Below are 15180 nucleotides of genomic sequence, written 5' to 3'. Positions count from 1 at the left end.
ACACATGATCTATCTACACAATTGCAAATGGGTTTGCATACACTTAAAGATGGAAGATAATTCCACTTTTAAAAAAAATCACATTTTAAAATGTGATTTTTAAGCTATGGCAATTTCAGTCCTTGCCCATACAGATCATACTCTTTAAATAATATGTATCTTTGTATAGTTGGTGGCAGGGAAAGCTTCTCCATGGAGGCTGGCTGGCCAAGTCGCTGGAGACCCATGAGCCGTCGGATTTTTAAGCGACACAAATGCTTCAATGAACAAGGATTCTCTAAAATGAATGAGGGAAAACCTTATTAGTGGATTGACCTGTGAGCTACAGACTGCTTCAGAATAATACAGATAGTGTCTTTCTGGGGGAAAATATGTGTACATTTTTAGGAATTGGTGACTGTAATAAAATTTTAAAAATGTAATTAGGCATTCTAGACCAATCCCTATGGAGCCTTGGTGGAGTAGTAGTTATGAATTGGGCTGTGATACACAAGGTCAGCAGTTCAAAACCACCAGCTGCTCAATGGGAGAAAGATGGGGATTTCTATTTTCATATGAGTTGCAGTCTCCGAAACATACAGGGGCAGTTCTACCCTGTCTATAGCGTCTCTATGAGTCGGCATCTACTCCATTGTGGTGAGGGACCACTCAGGTTAGCTCTGGAAGGTTAGCTCCAGAAGGGTCAAGATTTAGTCCATCTGCTCCACGAAGATAGTTCATTTCATAGTCAGTACTCAACTAGACTTTGGTGAATGAATGGATGGATGGGAGTGGGGGGAAAAAGCAAGCAAGCAACTGCTTACATCCCTTGTATACTCTTTTTAGAACTGAGTGTTATAGAACTCCATATCTTTAGTTCCTCTCTCGTGTACCCATATGTATGATGATAATTATTCAGAAAACATCAGGTGCAAGTGATTCCATTAATCCATGATGTAATCTTATATGCGTTTCCAGGGTGTGATGCATAAGCATTTCACATTTCCCATAAAAAGTATTAACATTTCTCAAATAGCTGACTTTAGTCTTTATTCTCAATCTGATTACATTCTCAATCTGATTACATTTAGTCTTTATTCTCAATCTGATAACGCCAATACCATAGACCTAAAAGATGCAGGAATCCCTGGTGATGTAGACAGTCAATGTGCTCACTGGGAACCAAAGGTTGGTGGTTCAAGTCCACTCAGAAGAAAAGTCGGGCAGTCTACTCCCAAAAATCGGCCACTGAAAACCCTCTGGAGCACAGGGCTGCCTGACACACATGGACAGAACTGCAGTTAGAGGGGTTGACTAGATGGCAAAGGGTTCGGTCGGTCAGTTGGTTTTGTTCCTCATGAATCCTAATGAAGGAAATGAAAAGGCAGCCCAGCACATGGTTTTAGCTTGTGGCTTTTTAAAAATCCTGACTCGGCCAATTGAGTGTGAGCTTGGATGAATCATTTAACCTCTGGGTCACCATATTCGCTTCTAAGGAACATCAATAACAATAAGGTCTACATAAAGTATTAGAAAAGTGCTTTGTACATTGTCAGCACTCAGTAGATGTGAACAATGACCCATAAGTGATTAGATTTCGGTTCTAGTGTCAGCATTTCTTGTAAAATTGCCAGTCCTCACTGCCTATTTTATTCAAACATTTTTCCAAAGGTGTTTGAGGCAAAGTTATGACCCACATAGTACAGATTCATTTTCTTAAAAAACACCCATCATTTTCTTCTTCACTAACACACTGCCATTTGGATGCCTGGAGGAATCCTGACATGGAGTGGCTAGCCATGCTCATAGCAAACAGTGGACTTACACGTTGTATTTGTAGTCATGTGGGCCTGGAATGGAGTCTCTGGGAGGTGAGTCTACAAAAGGTTGGAGGTTTGAGTCCCTCTGGAGGTGCCTTGGAAGAAAAGCTTGGCAGTCTACATCAGGCAAAGCAGTTGAACATCTCAGGGGCACAATTCTCACCACAAGTCAGAATCAACTCCACAGCAACTAGGTAATCCTCCTCGGGTGGGTGTCTTTCTGACTGTCTGGGGTTGCCCAATGCTCATTTGCTAGTGGATTCCTCGGAAGATGGTCAGCGGAGCAGCATTGAATGAATGAGTTCTTGCACGTAGACATTGATCATTGAACATCAGTTTTGCTGTGCATTCATCCTTGGCTCACATTTTCTATCCATTGATGTTCTTAAGAACGGTACTCCATTTTCTTTTGGCATCAAGCACGTCAAAGACACATTTAGTAATGATCTAATTTTCATCAGAAATGTGTAGTCTCAAATCTTTCAGATTTGACAGATTTTTTCTTTTAGATTTAGGTTTTGCTTGTTTAGTGGTTTATTGGATCTGTTCTTTTGACGTGGTCTTCTGCTTCAGAAACCCTCTTACTCACATAGCAACCCAGCATTCCCTGTTCTCAACATTCTTTTCAGGGTCTCTCAAATCCCTTTATCTCTTCCTTCATTTCTATTTGATTTGGAAATGTTTGTTCTGAAGGCATTATCTAGTTCATTATTCGTTCTAATTTAGTCTTTGCTTTCTAAATTGTTTTTCCTTATTTCTTTCTAAGTCTTTCCTTAGATGCGTTACATCAGCTCTGACTTTTTTCTATTTCTATTTCACATGCATCTTCTTGTCTTGTGGGACCCCTGGTAGAGCTGTGGCTAAGTATTTGGCTGCTCAGTATTTGCCCAGAAGGTCTAGGGAACTAAACCTGGGACCATCATTGTCGGTAAAGAGTTCAGCCCTGGAAACCCTTCAGGGTGGTGCTACTGATCACACACGGGGTCACTGTGCATCTATCCAGCAAGAACCACCTGGTATTAAGCATATTGACAATTGGGTTTTTAAAATGGAAAAAATGTATTAAGATTTTAATGTTATAGGGACTAAGTACTGAAAGGTATCATCTCTTTGAATCCCCACAAGTTTATAGGATAAATCATCTCCTTGGTCATAATGTATTGTGGCAAAACCTAGGTATATCAAGGATGAACCACTTGTTCAAAGTTGCACAGCTGGTGGGACTAACTTGGCCTTTTTACAGGAAATAAAGATCACTGATCCTTTCAATGAATTAAAAAAGGTAAACTCATCGCCATTTCCTGCGAAACCATTAGCCCATAAAGACAAGGGCACCATACAAGCCAGTAATCCTATTCCCAGGCGGGGCCCAGCATTTCATTCCATCCTCGACCTCTCTGACCCTACAGCTCAATCGCTCAGTTTGTAATAGGAGGGAGTTTTCGAAAAGGTTGTGGAAAAAGTCTAGTACCTTTAAATTTCATTTTCCCATACATTTTTGAAGCCCTCTCCCAGCACATTGTTCATCCAATGTTCTAAGACAAATGTTCAATTATCATGAAGTTTTGTTGTAGAATTCATCCCAGAGGATGAGCCAATTAAGGAGAATCCAAGTTTACCTTCATATGTACATTAAGTTGAATTATCATACTCTCCAGTCAAAAGTCTCCATTAGCTTATATCGCTTGCTACCCTAGTCAAAATAGTCAAAATTCAGTTCAACTCATGAAATGTATAAAACTCTGTGCCTAAAACTAAATGCTTAGATGAAACCCCACTATGATCTTTCCTTTATAGACCTAAAAAACATGATATTTGAATCAGCTGAACATTTCATTTCATCTTCTTGGCTGTAAAAGACATTGTTGGCTTCGCATAAAAAGCTGTCTGATCTTTAACAATAGGAGATTGTATGCTTTCATAGTCAAAGCCTACTAAGGTATATTAATAATGGATAATTATTTAAATGTCATGTAAAATACTATAATGTTTCTTCATGCCATGAAATTAATGTTAAAGTAGGTTTTGAAAATTTAATTCTTTTCCTGACTATTTTGAAACAGAAAACATCTTTACGTAAGCATGTTTGGTCTGCTTTGATTTCGTCAGTCTTTCTTTTTGTTGAGTAATTTAAGGATCATTTTTTATTGAAACTTTTAAATTATAATACACTTTTATGAGTATCACTAAGAACGCTCACTTATAAGAAACAGAAAGTTTGTAATGTAAAATGTTGGTCATTGGAATTTGTCCAGTAAAGGCCTGAGAGAGAGCATATCAAAAAGGACATTTCTCATGCCGTCCATTCGTTATTGAGTACTTGCTACTATGCAGTGCCATGCTCGCCTTGAGAATACAGACATGAACCTGGCCCCTACTCACAGACTGCACTAGACTCGCTGTATGCTATTGCACTGTGGCCAGCAGGTCAAACCCACCAGCTGCTCCGAGGGAGAAAGTTGAGGCTTGCTGCTCCCCTGCAGACGGACAGTTTCAGAAGCCCCGCAGAGGGCCACCCTGAGCTGGGACTGATGCTGTGACCGTGGGTTTGGTTTTGTTATACAAATTTCCTTCACGAAAATTGAGAATGTTCATCTGACTCGTTTAATTAAAGAGTTGGAAAATATCAAGAAAAGCACGTCTGTATCTTACATAAGAGGATTGCTAAGAATGATTGTTTTAAAAACCAAGAACTCTGATCATCGAATAAATGAACACCCAAAACAGCATCGAAGAAGGCATTAAGAAACCTCCCCCATATGCATATTTTAATTAAAAAACCTTTCAGGCAAAGCGGTTACCTAGTATTTCACGGATTTCTGGCCATTCTCGCTGTACTTCCAGTGCAGACTTCAGCTTGGCACACAGAGGGACATAATCCATGTAATCTATTAATATTCGGATAACGCTGCCTATCAAGTGTTTCATCCAAGGAACTGTAATAAACTCACAGAACTGAGAGAATTGGTAAAATTTAGTTTACGAGTTTACACCACACCCATATCCTATATACAGAAGTACTCGATTTTGTTTTTTTAGTCTTTAAAAACAAAGGGGGGGGGGAGGAGAAAATATCCCTCCCTATATGAAAAACTAAATTGTTTATTCCTATGGAACTACCAGCCTAAAGATAGATGTTGGGTTTTCTGATCTCATCTAGGAGCCCTGGTGACACAGTGGTTAAAGCGTTTGGCTACAAAGCAGGAGGTTGGTGGTTTGAGAGAAAGATGCGGTGGTGTGCTTCTAGAAGGATTTTTCTCTTTGGGAACCCCAAGAAACGGTTCTATGATGCCCGATAAGACTGCCAAGTGGCAGAAGCCAATGGCTAGCAGTGGGTTTGGTTTGGGTTTGGGATGTGCTTCTAGTCAACATAACTTGGGGGAGCCATGTTTCTTTCCTCTAGCCCCCAGTTTCCACTAAAGAAGCAGGCTTATTGTCACCTATATTTTTACCATCCTCTGCATCTGGTTGGTCAAAGCTCTCTTCCAAGAAAAGCAAACTGCGTTTTCTTTTTGTTATATCGCAGCACATTCCCTATCATGACAAACGAAATCAAGAAGGAGAAGGATGCCGAGGTAAGCGTTGATTTTGCCCTTTCTTCTCAAATCCCTCAATGAACGACACTTTATAAGCGTGGTTAATGGTGCCAGCGGAAAAGGATGAAACTCACCGGATTATCTTTGATCACTGAGGACGTCCATCCGGGCAGTACTTCTTCCTCGATCTCCGACCACACAAAAGAGTTCCCAAAGATGTCGCCGTGCATGCAGTCAAAGCACATCTCCACTTGGTAGCCGCTGTTCAGCAGCAGCCTGAGCATGGCCTCGTCGTTCAGGGCGTATTGAATGGCACTGGGGAAGCGCGTGTCATTCACGTGCATGAAATAGCAGTTGACGTCAGCTCCCTGGGAGAGGAGCAGGCGGACGAGTTCGTGGTTGTTGGCCCTCACCGCCACAAGAAGGGAGTTGAGCGGGTCTAGGTTGGGATCTGCGCCGGCAGCCAGCAGGACTTCTGTGCATTGGATGTCATTGTTAGAAACCGCGAAGTACAGCGCCGTCTTCCTCCCGTCGTCGTAGCTCTCGGAAATGTGGTCGGCCAGCAGCGTGTTGACATCAAAGCCGTGTTCAATGAGCAGCTGTAGACATTGCACATTTTGCCCATCGGCTGCGGAGTGAATCGGGGTAAGCCCACTTTTCTGGATGGCATGTCTGGACGTTACAGGGATAAGATATTTCAGAGCACTGCAAAGTAAGCATACAAAACAAACGCAATATTCACACGGTGTCAAGAAAAACCTTGGCATTAAATAAGCCACCGTTTCCTCGCCGTTAGTGGATATAGCTTTAGTGTTCTTTATATTTTCTAGATAATTTTCTAACAGAGCATCTGACTTTTGTCCATTAAGCTACAACCGTCTACTTTGGTTTGGTTTAGTTAAGTTGTTGAGTGGAGCGGGGTGGGTGGGTGGGGTGGGGAGAGGTAGACTTGAGCTTTGATTGAGCTTTCCATCTTAAACACCCCTGCGGGACATGTTGGGTCATTTAGTCGGGTATTGTGGTTTCTTAGAAACCCTTGCCATCTTTTGGTTCTTCCATAAACACGATAACACTTAACAGCAATCAATGGTAGGCAATAAAAGACAAATGCAAGGAGCCTTCAAAAAGTCTGGAAAAGTGGAATTCCAAGATATTGGAATTCTTTTCACAAACTTTTTGGAAGCTCCCTCGTATAAACATAAGTCTCTCTGATACTATAGAAGGAGTCTTGATTAGTCCCTCAACCCTATCTTAGACCACTTAAAATAACGAATGCGTATGCATGAATAACTTATGCTTCCAAAAACATGTAAAACACAGTTGTGAATTTCACACTTGACTGAACAGCTAGCTACTCATACACAGAGCCACAAGGCAAGGATAACTTGATCTCTCGTGCCTAATTCAGAGGTACTATGTGTGAATTTATGAACACCGGGACTAAATCCAGGTAAATTTTAACAACATGTCACTTAGCATCAATTATTGGCCACTTAACTTACCTAATGCAGCTACTAGAAGCGATCAAGCCCATTTCAGTGTGAAACATATTTTATTGACTAAAGTCATCATGTTGGCTAGCTTTGTATCATGAGCCTAAGCTCACATTGATGTGCTGATCAGGGCATATTTTATGATCAAAAAAAGTTTTTCTTTGTATGTGTGCATGTGTGCGGTGGGGGAAATATTTATTATAAGGAAGCTTCTCTACTCGCGGATTCAGTTGACATTTTACTATAGCAGCCTGAAAGTTTTATTCAATAATTGGACTAATACTGTCTGTAGTGTCTCAATTTTTATTCCTTAGCCACGAGGCACATTTTTCTAGTTAGTTTTTTTTGTTAAACACTTTTAAAATTATTAATTTATTTTTAAACAACAAGTCGCTCTGTGGGGTGAGGTGGGGGCAGCTTCTGGGTTTGTGCAGAATTCTCACTCATAACTTAATTCTTTCCAAAAGGGATTCTCTCTTCATTACAGAAGTAGTACACATTCATCATGGACATTTTTTGAAGTATAAGAAGATGGAAAGGTGAAAAATCAGATGAGTTCTAAATATCTAAGTACCACCATTGTAGACATTTTGTCTATTTTTTGGAATTTGGAGGGCATTCCAGAGAAACTTGTGACTCTCTCACATCTATAATCTTGTATTTTTAACTAAAAATGACTACCCCGTGCTTGATTACTCACAGATAATGTCCCTCATAGGCAGCGCGGTGTATAGGGAGATGTCCTGCTCTGTTGGGCACGTTTCCACTTCCTCCATATTCCAGCAAGAGGGAAATGCAATCTGGATTGCCCCCTCCAGCTGCCTCAAACAGCACTGATGCGCCATCATCCGCCAAAGCAAACACATCACCACCTAGCAGTGGAACACATGTGACATAAGGATAACTACGCAATATTGTCAGGGTATAACCAGTTGCCACTGATGACCACAGGCATGTCAGGGTAGCATTATGCTCCATATGTTTGCAATGACTGGTTTCTCAGAAGTACATCAGTAGTCTCTTTTCTGAGAAGTAATGAGGGATGACCTTGGAGAAATGATGCAGGGTAATGGTGTGGGGGCCGGAGGGGCTGTATATGACTCAGTGAACAATCAGAGCCACTGATGATTTTTCCAATCACTTACATTTATTGTGGCTGTCCCGTAGTGAGACACACTGAGTTTCAGGGTGTCGTGTGGGTACTCTGATGAAAAGACCAGACATCAGAGGCCAAGTTAAGTAACAACTGCACTAGTCCAGAAAAGATCTAAGAGGGCCTGGCCAAGGAGGCAGAAGGATTTCAATGATGCCTACAGGTGAGGGAGAAACGATAGGACTTACCTGGCTGGATGTAAGAAAGAAGGTAGTAGAAGAATTAGAGAAAACCCAAGGTTGGTTGAGAGAAACTATTATATAGGAAGTTGGAACAGAGGAGGAATTTGGTTTAGGTGCAAATGAATGCAAGATCTTGGGAACCATTTTCGCAAATGGGCTAGCTCTAGAGCGAGCAGTCGTTGGATTTGAGGTCACCAGGTGTATTGTTTAAGTGGGTGTGGAACTGGGGTCTGCAGAGAAGTTTGGCCATGCACATCAGTGAGGGTGGGGAAAGGGAGAGCAGAGAGGCAGGAGGAACGTCTAAAGGCAAGATCCCTCCACCCGTACCTTTGTGAATGAGATGCTCTAACACATCACAGTGGCCATACTCGGCAGCAACCCCTAAAGGCGTGACTCCAAATCCATCTCTCAGGTGGACGTTGCCACCGTGCATCAGAAGGAGAGCTACGATGTCTTTGCGCCCCTGTTTGGCGGCCTCGTGCATTGCCGACCACCGCTTGACACAGGGCTGGTCAAGGCTGGAGGTGTGTTTCATCAGAGCGGATACCATGTCGTAGGAGCCCTTTTTGACAGCTGGAAAACAAGTTGGGAAAGTGCAGTCAACAGCAGGCCAAGTATCGGGGATATATCAGATGCGGATGATATCCATCTAATTACCACGCCGCATATCAAGGCAGGCAATAACTCCAACGTTTAGGTTGATTCAGACCATCGGAACTCTCTCCACATCAGACAGCCTCATCTTTCTCTCTTTCAGCAGCTGGTGGATTTGAACCACTGATCTTGCAATCAACAGCCCAATGCTTAAAACATAATGCCACCAGAGCTCCTGGTGACCATAGCTGGAGGTAGTTCATAGCTATTCTTTTGATTCCTACAATCCTGGGCAGCCAGGATGCCAAGTACAGACAGGCTAAGGCCAGGGAGTGGAGGAAGGCTCCAAAAGGTTTAATAGAAAACTGAAGATAAACGTGCTGACTTCTTCAGAAGCCAGCCAGCCGGCCAGCCCCCACTGCCGCGGGAGTCCAGTTTCTCTCTTGCTCACACGGTCTAAAGCAGTGTCTAGTGACAAATGCCTTTCTCCGAGTCACCCAGCTGCCACTGCAGTTCTGTTACAGCGGGTGACCTCAGCCTAGCTGGTGCTGGAGCAGAGCACACTTAAACACAGGAATGTGGCCTCATTTATCTGCTTGCTCTTTTTGCATTTTTTCTTGAATGCCTTACATTCAAGAGGGCTGTTACAGAGGGAGGAATTAAAGTCATAACCTCTTCCTTCATATTCCTTTTGTCTGACTCAGAGAACTGCCGATCAGAGACATTCATCGTTCATCACAAAATGAATCACATACAAAAACTCGTCTTCAACTTAACTTTTTGTTTTTGAAGCGAAACTCCACTTGCAATTTAATCTTTGGCACTAAGAAAATGTTTCCTACAGAAATAATAGAGGCTATGGTGGAGAACCCTTGCTGGTTCACCCACGTACACAACCTTCACAGGGGAAGGGCTGAAATAATGGGAATCAGTAGGGCATACTATTGGTGTAATATAACTAAGTAAAAGTCAAAACAAACAAAAGCAACACTTTGTTAAGAAAAAGTATTTTTTTTAATACAAATGCATAAATAAAACACTAACCTCAGGTTCAAGCTTAAGAGTTAATCAAAAGTAAAGGAGCTAGAAGAATGTACAGTCACCGTAAAAATAAGCACCTTAAAAAAAAAGCACCTTTGGGCACTTCACTTGGGGATGGCACCTTTTGATTATAATTTAGTCATTCCCTCCCTCTCTCGGTAAACGTGGCTTTCTCACGAAATTTCATCTGCTGTCAGTTTTGAGATGGATTATTTCCTAACACATAACACAGAGAAGAAAGACTTCTCTCCTCCATAGTTTTTTGACAAGGGATGGAAAATTGAAAGGAGAAGGGACGAGGAAGATGTGTATCAATTCATGAAAAAGAGAATGTCTGAAGTAAGATTAACTGAGCTGTAACTGATGTAAGGGTAGGGAGAGTAACGACGGGCACTGGAACTGAGATGCAAACCGTTACGTGAGCTTCCTCTCAGCCCTGGGCCCATTTTACAGGGTAACTTTGGGGCTAGCCAACAGAGTAAGGAGTCGCCACGCCCAGGGGGTAACGGTTGGGTAGGGAGTCAGAGGGGGGACAAAAGCCTTAAATGCCAGATCATCACAAATCAGCTTAACTACCACTTACCACACCTGTGTAACATGAGCGCAATATTTCATAATAAATACTGCCCAGGCCATAAATGAAGCCCAAGCCCAGGTGAGTGAGGAGAAGACGAGTCCTGGAGAGACACAAATGACTCTGAAAATTCCTATTTTGGATCCCTCCTGGTTGTACTCTCTATAATTTGGTACTGGAGGAAGTCATTGTTCTTCACACTCGACCTTTTTTGTGATAGGAAAAATAAATCCTAGGCCGGGCGAGGTGGGGCTGGGGGAGGAGCTCAGGGAATGACTTCATTAAAACGACGTCTTATCATTTTAACAGACATGGGGTTTCTAATAAATTTACAAAATACTTATTATTTGACTCAAGCTATACCAGTTCTAGAAAAAAGGGTCATTTTAAAAAAACATTTTATTAGGGGCTCATACAACTCTTATCACAGTCCATACATATACATACATCAATTGTATAAAGCACATCCACACATTCCCTGCCCCAATCATTTTCAAAGCATTTGCTCTCCATTTAAGCCCTTTGCATCAGGTCCTCTTTTATTTTTCCCTCCCTCCCCGCTCCCTCCTCCCTCATGTGCTCTTGGTAATTTATGCATTGTTATTTTGTCATATCTTTCCCTATCTGGAGTCTCCCTTCCCCCCTTCTCCGCTGTCCATCTCCCAGGGAGGAGGTTACACGTGGATCCTTGTAATCAGTTCCCCCTATCCAACCCACTCACCCTCCACTCTCCCAGCATCGCCCCTCACACCTTTGGTCCTGAAGGTATCATCCACCCTGGATTCCCTGTGCCTCCCGCCCCCATATGCACCAGTGTACAGCCTCTGCCCTATCCAGTCCTGCAAGGTAGAATTGGGATCATGGTAGTTGGGGGGAGGAAGCATCCAGTATCTGGGGGAAACCTGTGTTCTTCATCGGTACTACCTCGCACCCTGACTGACCCATCTCCTCTCCTAAACCCCTCTATGAGGGGATCTCCATTGGCTGACACTTGGGCCTTGGGTCTCCACTCTGCACTTCCCCCTTCATTTAATATGGGATACACACACACACACACACACACACACACACACATATACATATACACATATATCTATTGAAAAAAGGGTCATTTACCGATCAGAAGGGGTGTCTCTCCTTTGTCATTTTTAGTGTTGGGCAGCACTCCCTTTGCTAGCAAAGTTCTTACATTTTCCACCAGATCAGCTCTGACTGCCAAAGTCAAGGGCGTTTCCCCATCACAAGTCTTGAACTCCCAGAGAGTCTTGTATGACGCTGAAAAGTGAAAGCATCATGTAGAAAAGTGAACGTTTTTACTTCAAACATACCAGATAGAACAGAATGATCCAATCTTATATACTTGTCCATTCTACTGAGTTTTTTTTTTAAAAAAGAGAGATAAAAAAGGGAGTTGATAGAAAAGGGAAATCCAACTAACAGTTACCAACTAATGTTGAGTAAATAGGGGATGAAGGTGAACTTGATCATCAAATTGAAAGCTAAAAATCCAGCATCTAAAGGAGGAAAAGTAAAACTGGAAAAAAAAATCTTAATAAAAAAAAACAAACCCCAGCACCTATCTTTGTTTCAAGGAATTAAAAAAAACCCCACACTTGTTTATTATCTAGTAGATCAAAGGGGCAACATTGATATTTCAAATATAGGGTAATATTTTATAAATCGGACATCAAGCTTATGTATGTTCAATAGTGAGTTGGTTTATCAAAATTATTTGTTAATGTTTACATTATGTAAATGCAATGTAATATAAGGGCAATTGCGATAGTTTATTGTGCCAGCCCATTGTATTCTTTCTTGTATGATATAATAATCTTTGGAAATCTATCAACTCAAAACATTTCAAAAAAACTCCAGTAAACTCACTGTCACTGAGTGGATGCCAACTCATAGTGACCCTATAGGACAGGGTAGGACTGCCCATGTAGGTTTCTGTGGCTGTGACTGTTTATAAGAACAGAAAGCCCCATCTTTGTCTCTTGGAGCTGCTGGTGGTTTCAAACTGCTGACGTTGCTGTTAGCCTGACCCTTCATAGTCTACTATGCTAAAATTGCCCTCCAAAAGAACAAAGCTTCACATGTAAATAAATTAATCCATTATTTACACTAGCGTACTACTCTTTAGCCATAACCATGCCTCGCCACCAATCTGTGTCATTATATTTATTAGGAACACGCATAAATTGGCAGACTCATCCTATACTTGTCTGATCCAAGAGGTTTTATGGTCCCTTACCATCCAGAACAATTTCAAGAATCTGTTGAATGGGCTGAACAGCAGCCTCATGCAATGGAAACCATCCCTGTTCATCAGCTTCATCCAGTGCATATTGACATTTCACATAGTCCTGGAGCTCAAGAATGTGACCTAAGGTAAACACAGGGTCAGATACCAGATCTCTGTCTGGGTGAGGGGGAAGCTCCTGTCCTGTCCACTGTTCACACACACCCATTTACCTTGTTTTATAGCCGTCACAAGTTTTCTATTTTGTTCACTGAGGGCTACAAATCTACCAGAGAAAGAAAGAAAGAAAAAAAAGTCATATCTGAACTATTTGTACTTGCAGAAATGGAGAGTTTTCATTTATATTGAGCTTTGGACATACTTTAATCAAGATGGGCAGGAAATGCCCACACTTCATCTACTTAAACATGTACGCGCCTAGGCGCCATTTTGAGAAAATAGTTCTCATACATTAAGGCTGGAAACAGTAGGGAAGATAACAAAATATAAGACAAAAACCTGTGTCAGAGATTAGTTCTAAAGCAGGAACAAGGTGTAAATGATTGGAAGTAGAGTTAGAAGACTTGGGTTCAAGTCACAGCCCAGTTTTGGGGCTTGATCCTAAGGCAGTCAACTAGCCTTCTTGGTCATTGGTCTACTAAATGATGAGAGTAAATGGGAAGATCTCAAAGACTTCCCCCAATTTTAAAAATATCTGCATGTTCAATGAATTTTTAATTTTTTACTTTGAACTTAATTGCAAATTAATCACTTACTTTGAAGCTTATGGTGTACACTGTAAGTCAAAGTCTTTACACAATCAATCCGCAAGTGGGCTGGGCCTTTAGTGAACACACTCCCAGTCACTATTCTGGTTGACTGTGATTTCAACTCTCACAGCCTTCGTTGTTGGGTGTGAGTACATTGGAGACAGATATTCACAACAGTCTTATTTAACTCTAGAGTCTCTGAGGTGGAGCAGACAATCACCATGCTCAGTTGCTAACCAACAGGTTGGAGGTTCAAGTCCAAGAGGACTCTCAGAAAAAAGGCATTGCAATGAACATTCAAAATTGCCCGTGGAAAGCTCCTGCGCTGACACAAATGGATTTACACTGAGTTGGAGTCAACTTGCCAGCAGCTAGGGTAACTGCCTCGATTTAACTCTGTTATGAGCAGCAATATCTACTAGCATCCTGTGCTCCTGCATGCCTTCCTGGAAGCTCGAGAGTTATAGAATCGGTTGGGAATCATGGAAAGACGTTAAAACAGCCACAAAACAAACAAATAAGAAGTGAAAATGTAGTGTGTCTGATTTTTAAAAGCTCTGCATTTGTATACAAAAACACAGCTACCTTCCAGAGTGCAGGATTCTAAATATTACAGTTGAAGGTGCGGGTAAGCTAGAGTTGATATTTGTCAGAAGTATAATTGGTATTGTTCAAACAGAAACTTTCTCAGTTTTAGACTCTACAACTCCTGCTAATACAAAACATTGATTTCTGTGCGTGTTTTCATTTGCTTATTTCTATCATTTGGATAGTAAGTACCAAAATAAATTGTGGTTTATGCGTTACTTCATCATATATAATATATACTACTTTCTTCCCTTTTCCTTATATGTAAGGGCTGGGGCTGGGGCCAGGTTGGTTAACATTCTTTTGTTCACATTTTAAAGATGGAAAAATGAAATATGTCACATATAAAGCATTACCGACTCAGTACCAGAATGAATTTTGGAATATACAGACTTCCGTTTGTCCATTTAGTTGTATTAACAACACTTGTCAAACGACCAAGTGTCCTTTTCAATTCCAAATGAAGTTAGTGAGTAAGCACCGCTAGGCAACTACAAATCCAACTAGGAATATCCCATCCAGGCTCTTTCTGTTTTCCACAAGATTTGTGGAAACCAAATTCCTCAGGCTAGGCACAGGGTGAAGCCTTGTAAAGTCATTAGGCTCCCTGCCAGAAAAGAAGGTTAAACGTTTCTCTAGAGGAAAAATCAGGAACTACTGCTTATTTCATCGCCACAAAATGAATGCCACCAAGCGCTTTGGTCGAGGGGAGCCCAGTCCTGCGTTACCTTTCAGCATAAAAGGTAGTCTTGCTGGCTTCGATGGATTCTTGAATACTGCGCTGGATGTCGTAACTTGTAAGATTGTCTTCATCAGACTCATCATGAGTTTCCATGCCTGGAGATCATTTTAACAGAAGCCATTTTTTTTGTGTATCAGCAAATGATAGAGATCAGAGTATGAGGGTTAACACGAAGGATGTGAAATGAAAAAGCTAAAATTCAATCATCTTTCCTCACTTGGGAAAACAGATTTACAAAACCTCCCCAAATTGGAACCCTGCCTGTGGCTGGTGAGTCTATTCTGAGTCATAGCGACAACCACCTCACAGAGCAGCAATGCATCATGGGATTGCTTCAGATGAGACCTTGATGGAAGCAGATGGATGGGCGGGATTCCAACCACCAACCTTTAGGCTAGCCATTCAGTGTAAACCATGGGTGCCTCCTAAAGCATATTTTGTATAAAACCCACCTTATTCCTGTGTT

The 15180-nt window shown here is 41.6% G+C and overlaps 1 protein-coding gene across 1 annotated transcript; it reads right to left on the bottom strand.

Annotated features, from left to right (window-relative positions):
- ASB15 (ankyrin repeat and SOCS box containing 15) lies at positions 1 to 14807 on the bottom strand. The gene is made up of 9 exons (XM_075557377.1): positions 14701 to 14807; positions 12848 to 12900; positions 12627 to 12758; positions 11489 to 11647; positions 8491 to 8736; positions 7529 to 7700; positions 5470 to 6040; positions 4601 to 4754; positions 1 to 277 (listed from the first exon to the last, which is right to left on the bottom strand). The coding sequence occupies exons 1-9, from the start codon at positions 14805 to 14807 to the stop codon at positions 105 to 107; spliced, it is 1767 nt and encodes a 588-aa protein (XP_075413492.1). The 3' UTR covers positions 1 to 104.
- Between the last annotated feature and the right edge of the window lie 373 nt (positions 14808 to 15180).

This window comes from Tenrec ecaudatus, chromosome 9 (genome assembly GCF_050624435.1).
Source record: "Tenrec ecaudatus isolate mTenEca1 chromosome 9, mTenEca1.hap1, whole genome shotgun sequence".
In the NCBI taxonomy this organism is placed as follows: domain Eukaryota; kingdom Metazoa; phylum Chordata; class Mammalia; order Afrosoricida; family Tenrecidae; genus Tenrec; species Tenrec ecaudatus.
This window is presented reverse-complemented; position numbering and strand designations above follow the sequence as displayed.

Excerpts from the sequence above, each read along its gene's own strand:
- ASB15 (XM_075557377.1), bottom strand. The coding sequence starts at position 14,807 with ATGGAAACTCATGATGAGTCTGATGAAGACAATCTTACAAGTTACGAC. Across the intron at positions 11,648-12,626 it reads TCTTGAAATTGTTCTGGATG|CGTCATACAAGACTCTCTGG; the intron begins GTAAGGGACCAT and ends TTCACTTTTCAG. Across the intron at positions 278-4,600 it reads AGAAATCCGTGAAATACTAG|AGAATCCTTGTTCATTGAAG; the intron begins GTAACCGCTTTG and ends CATTCATTTTAG.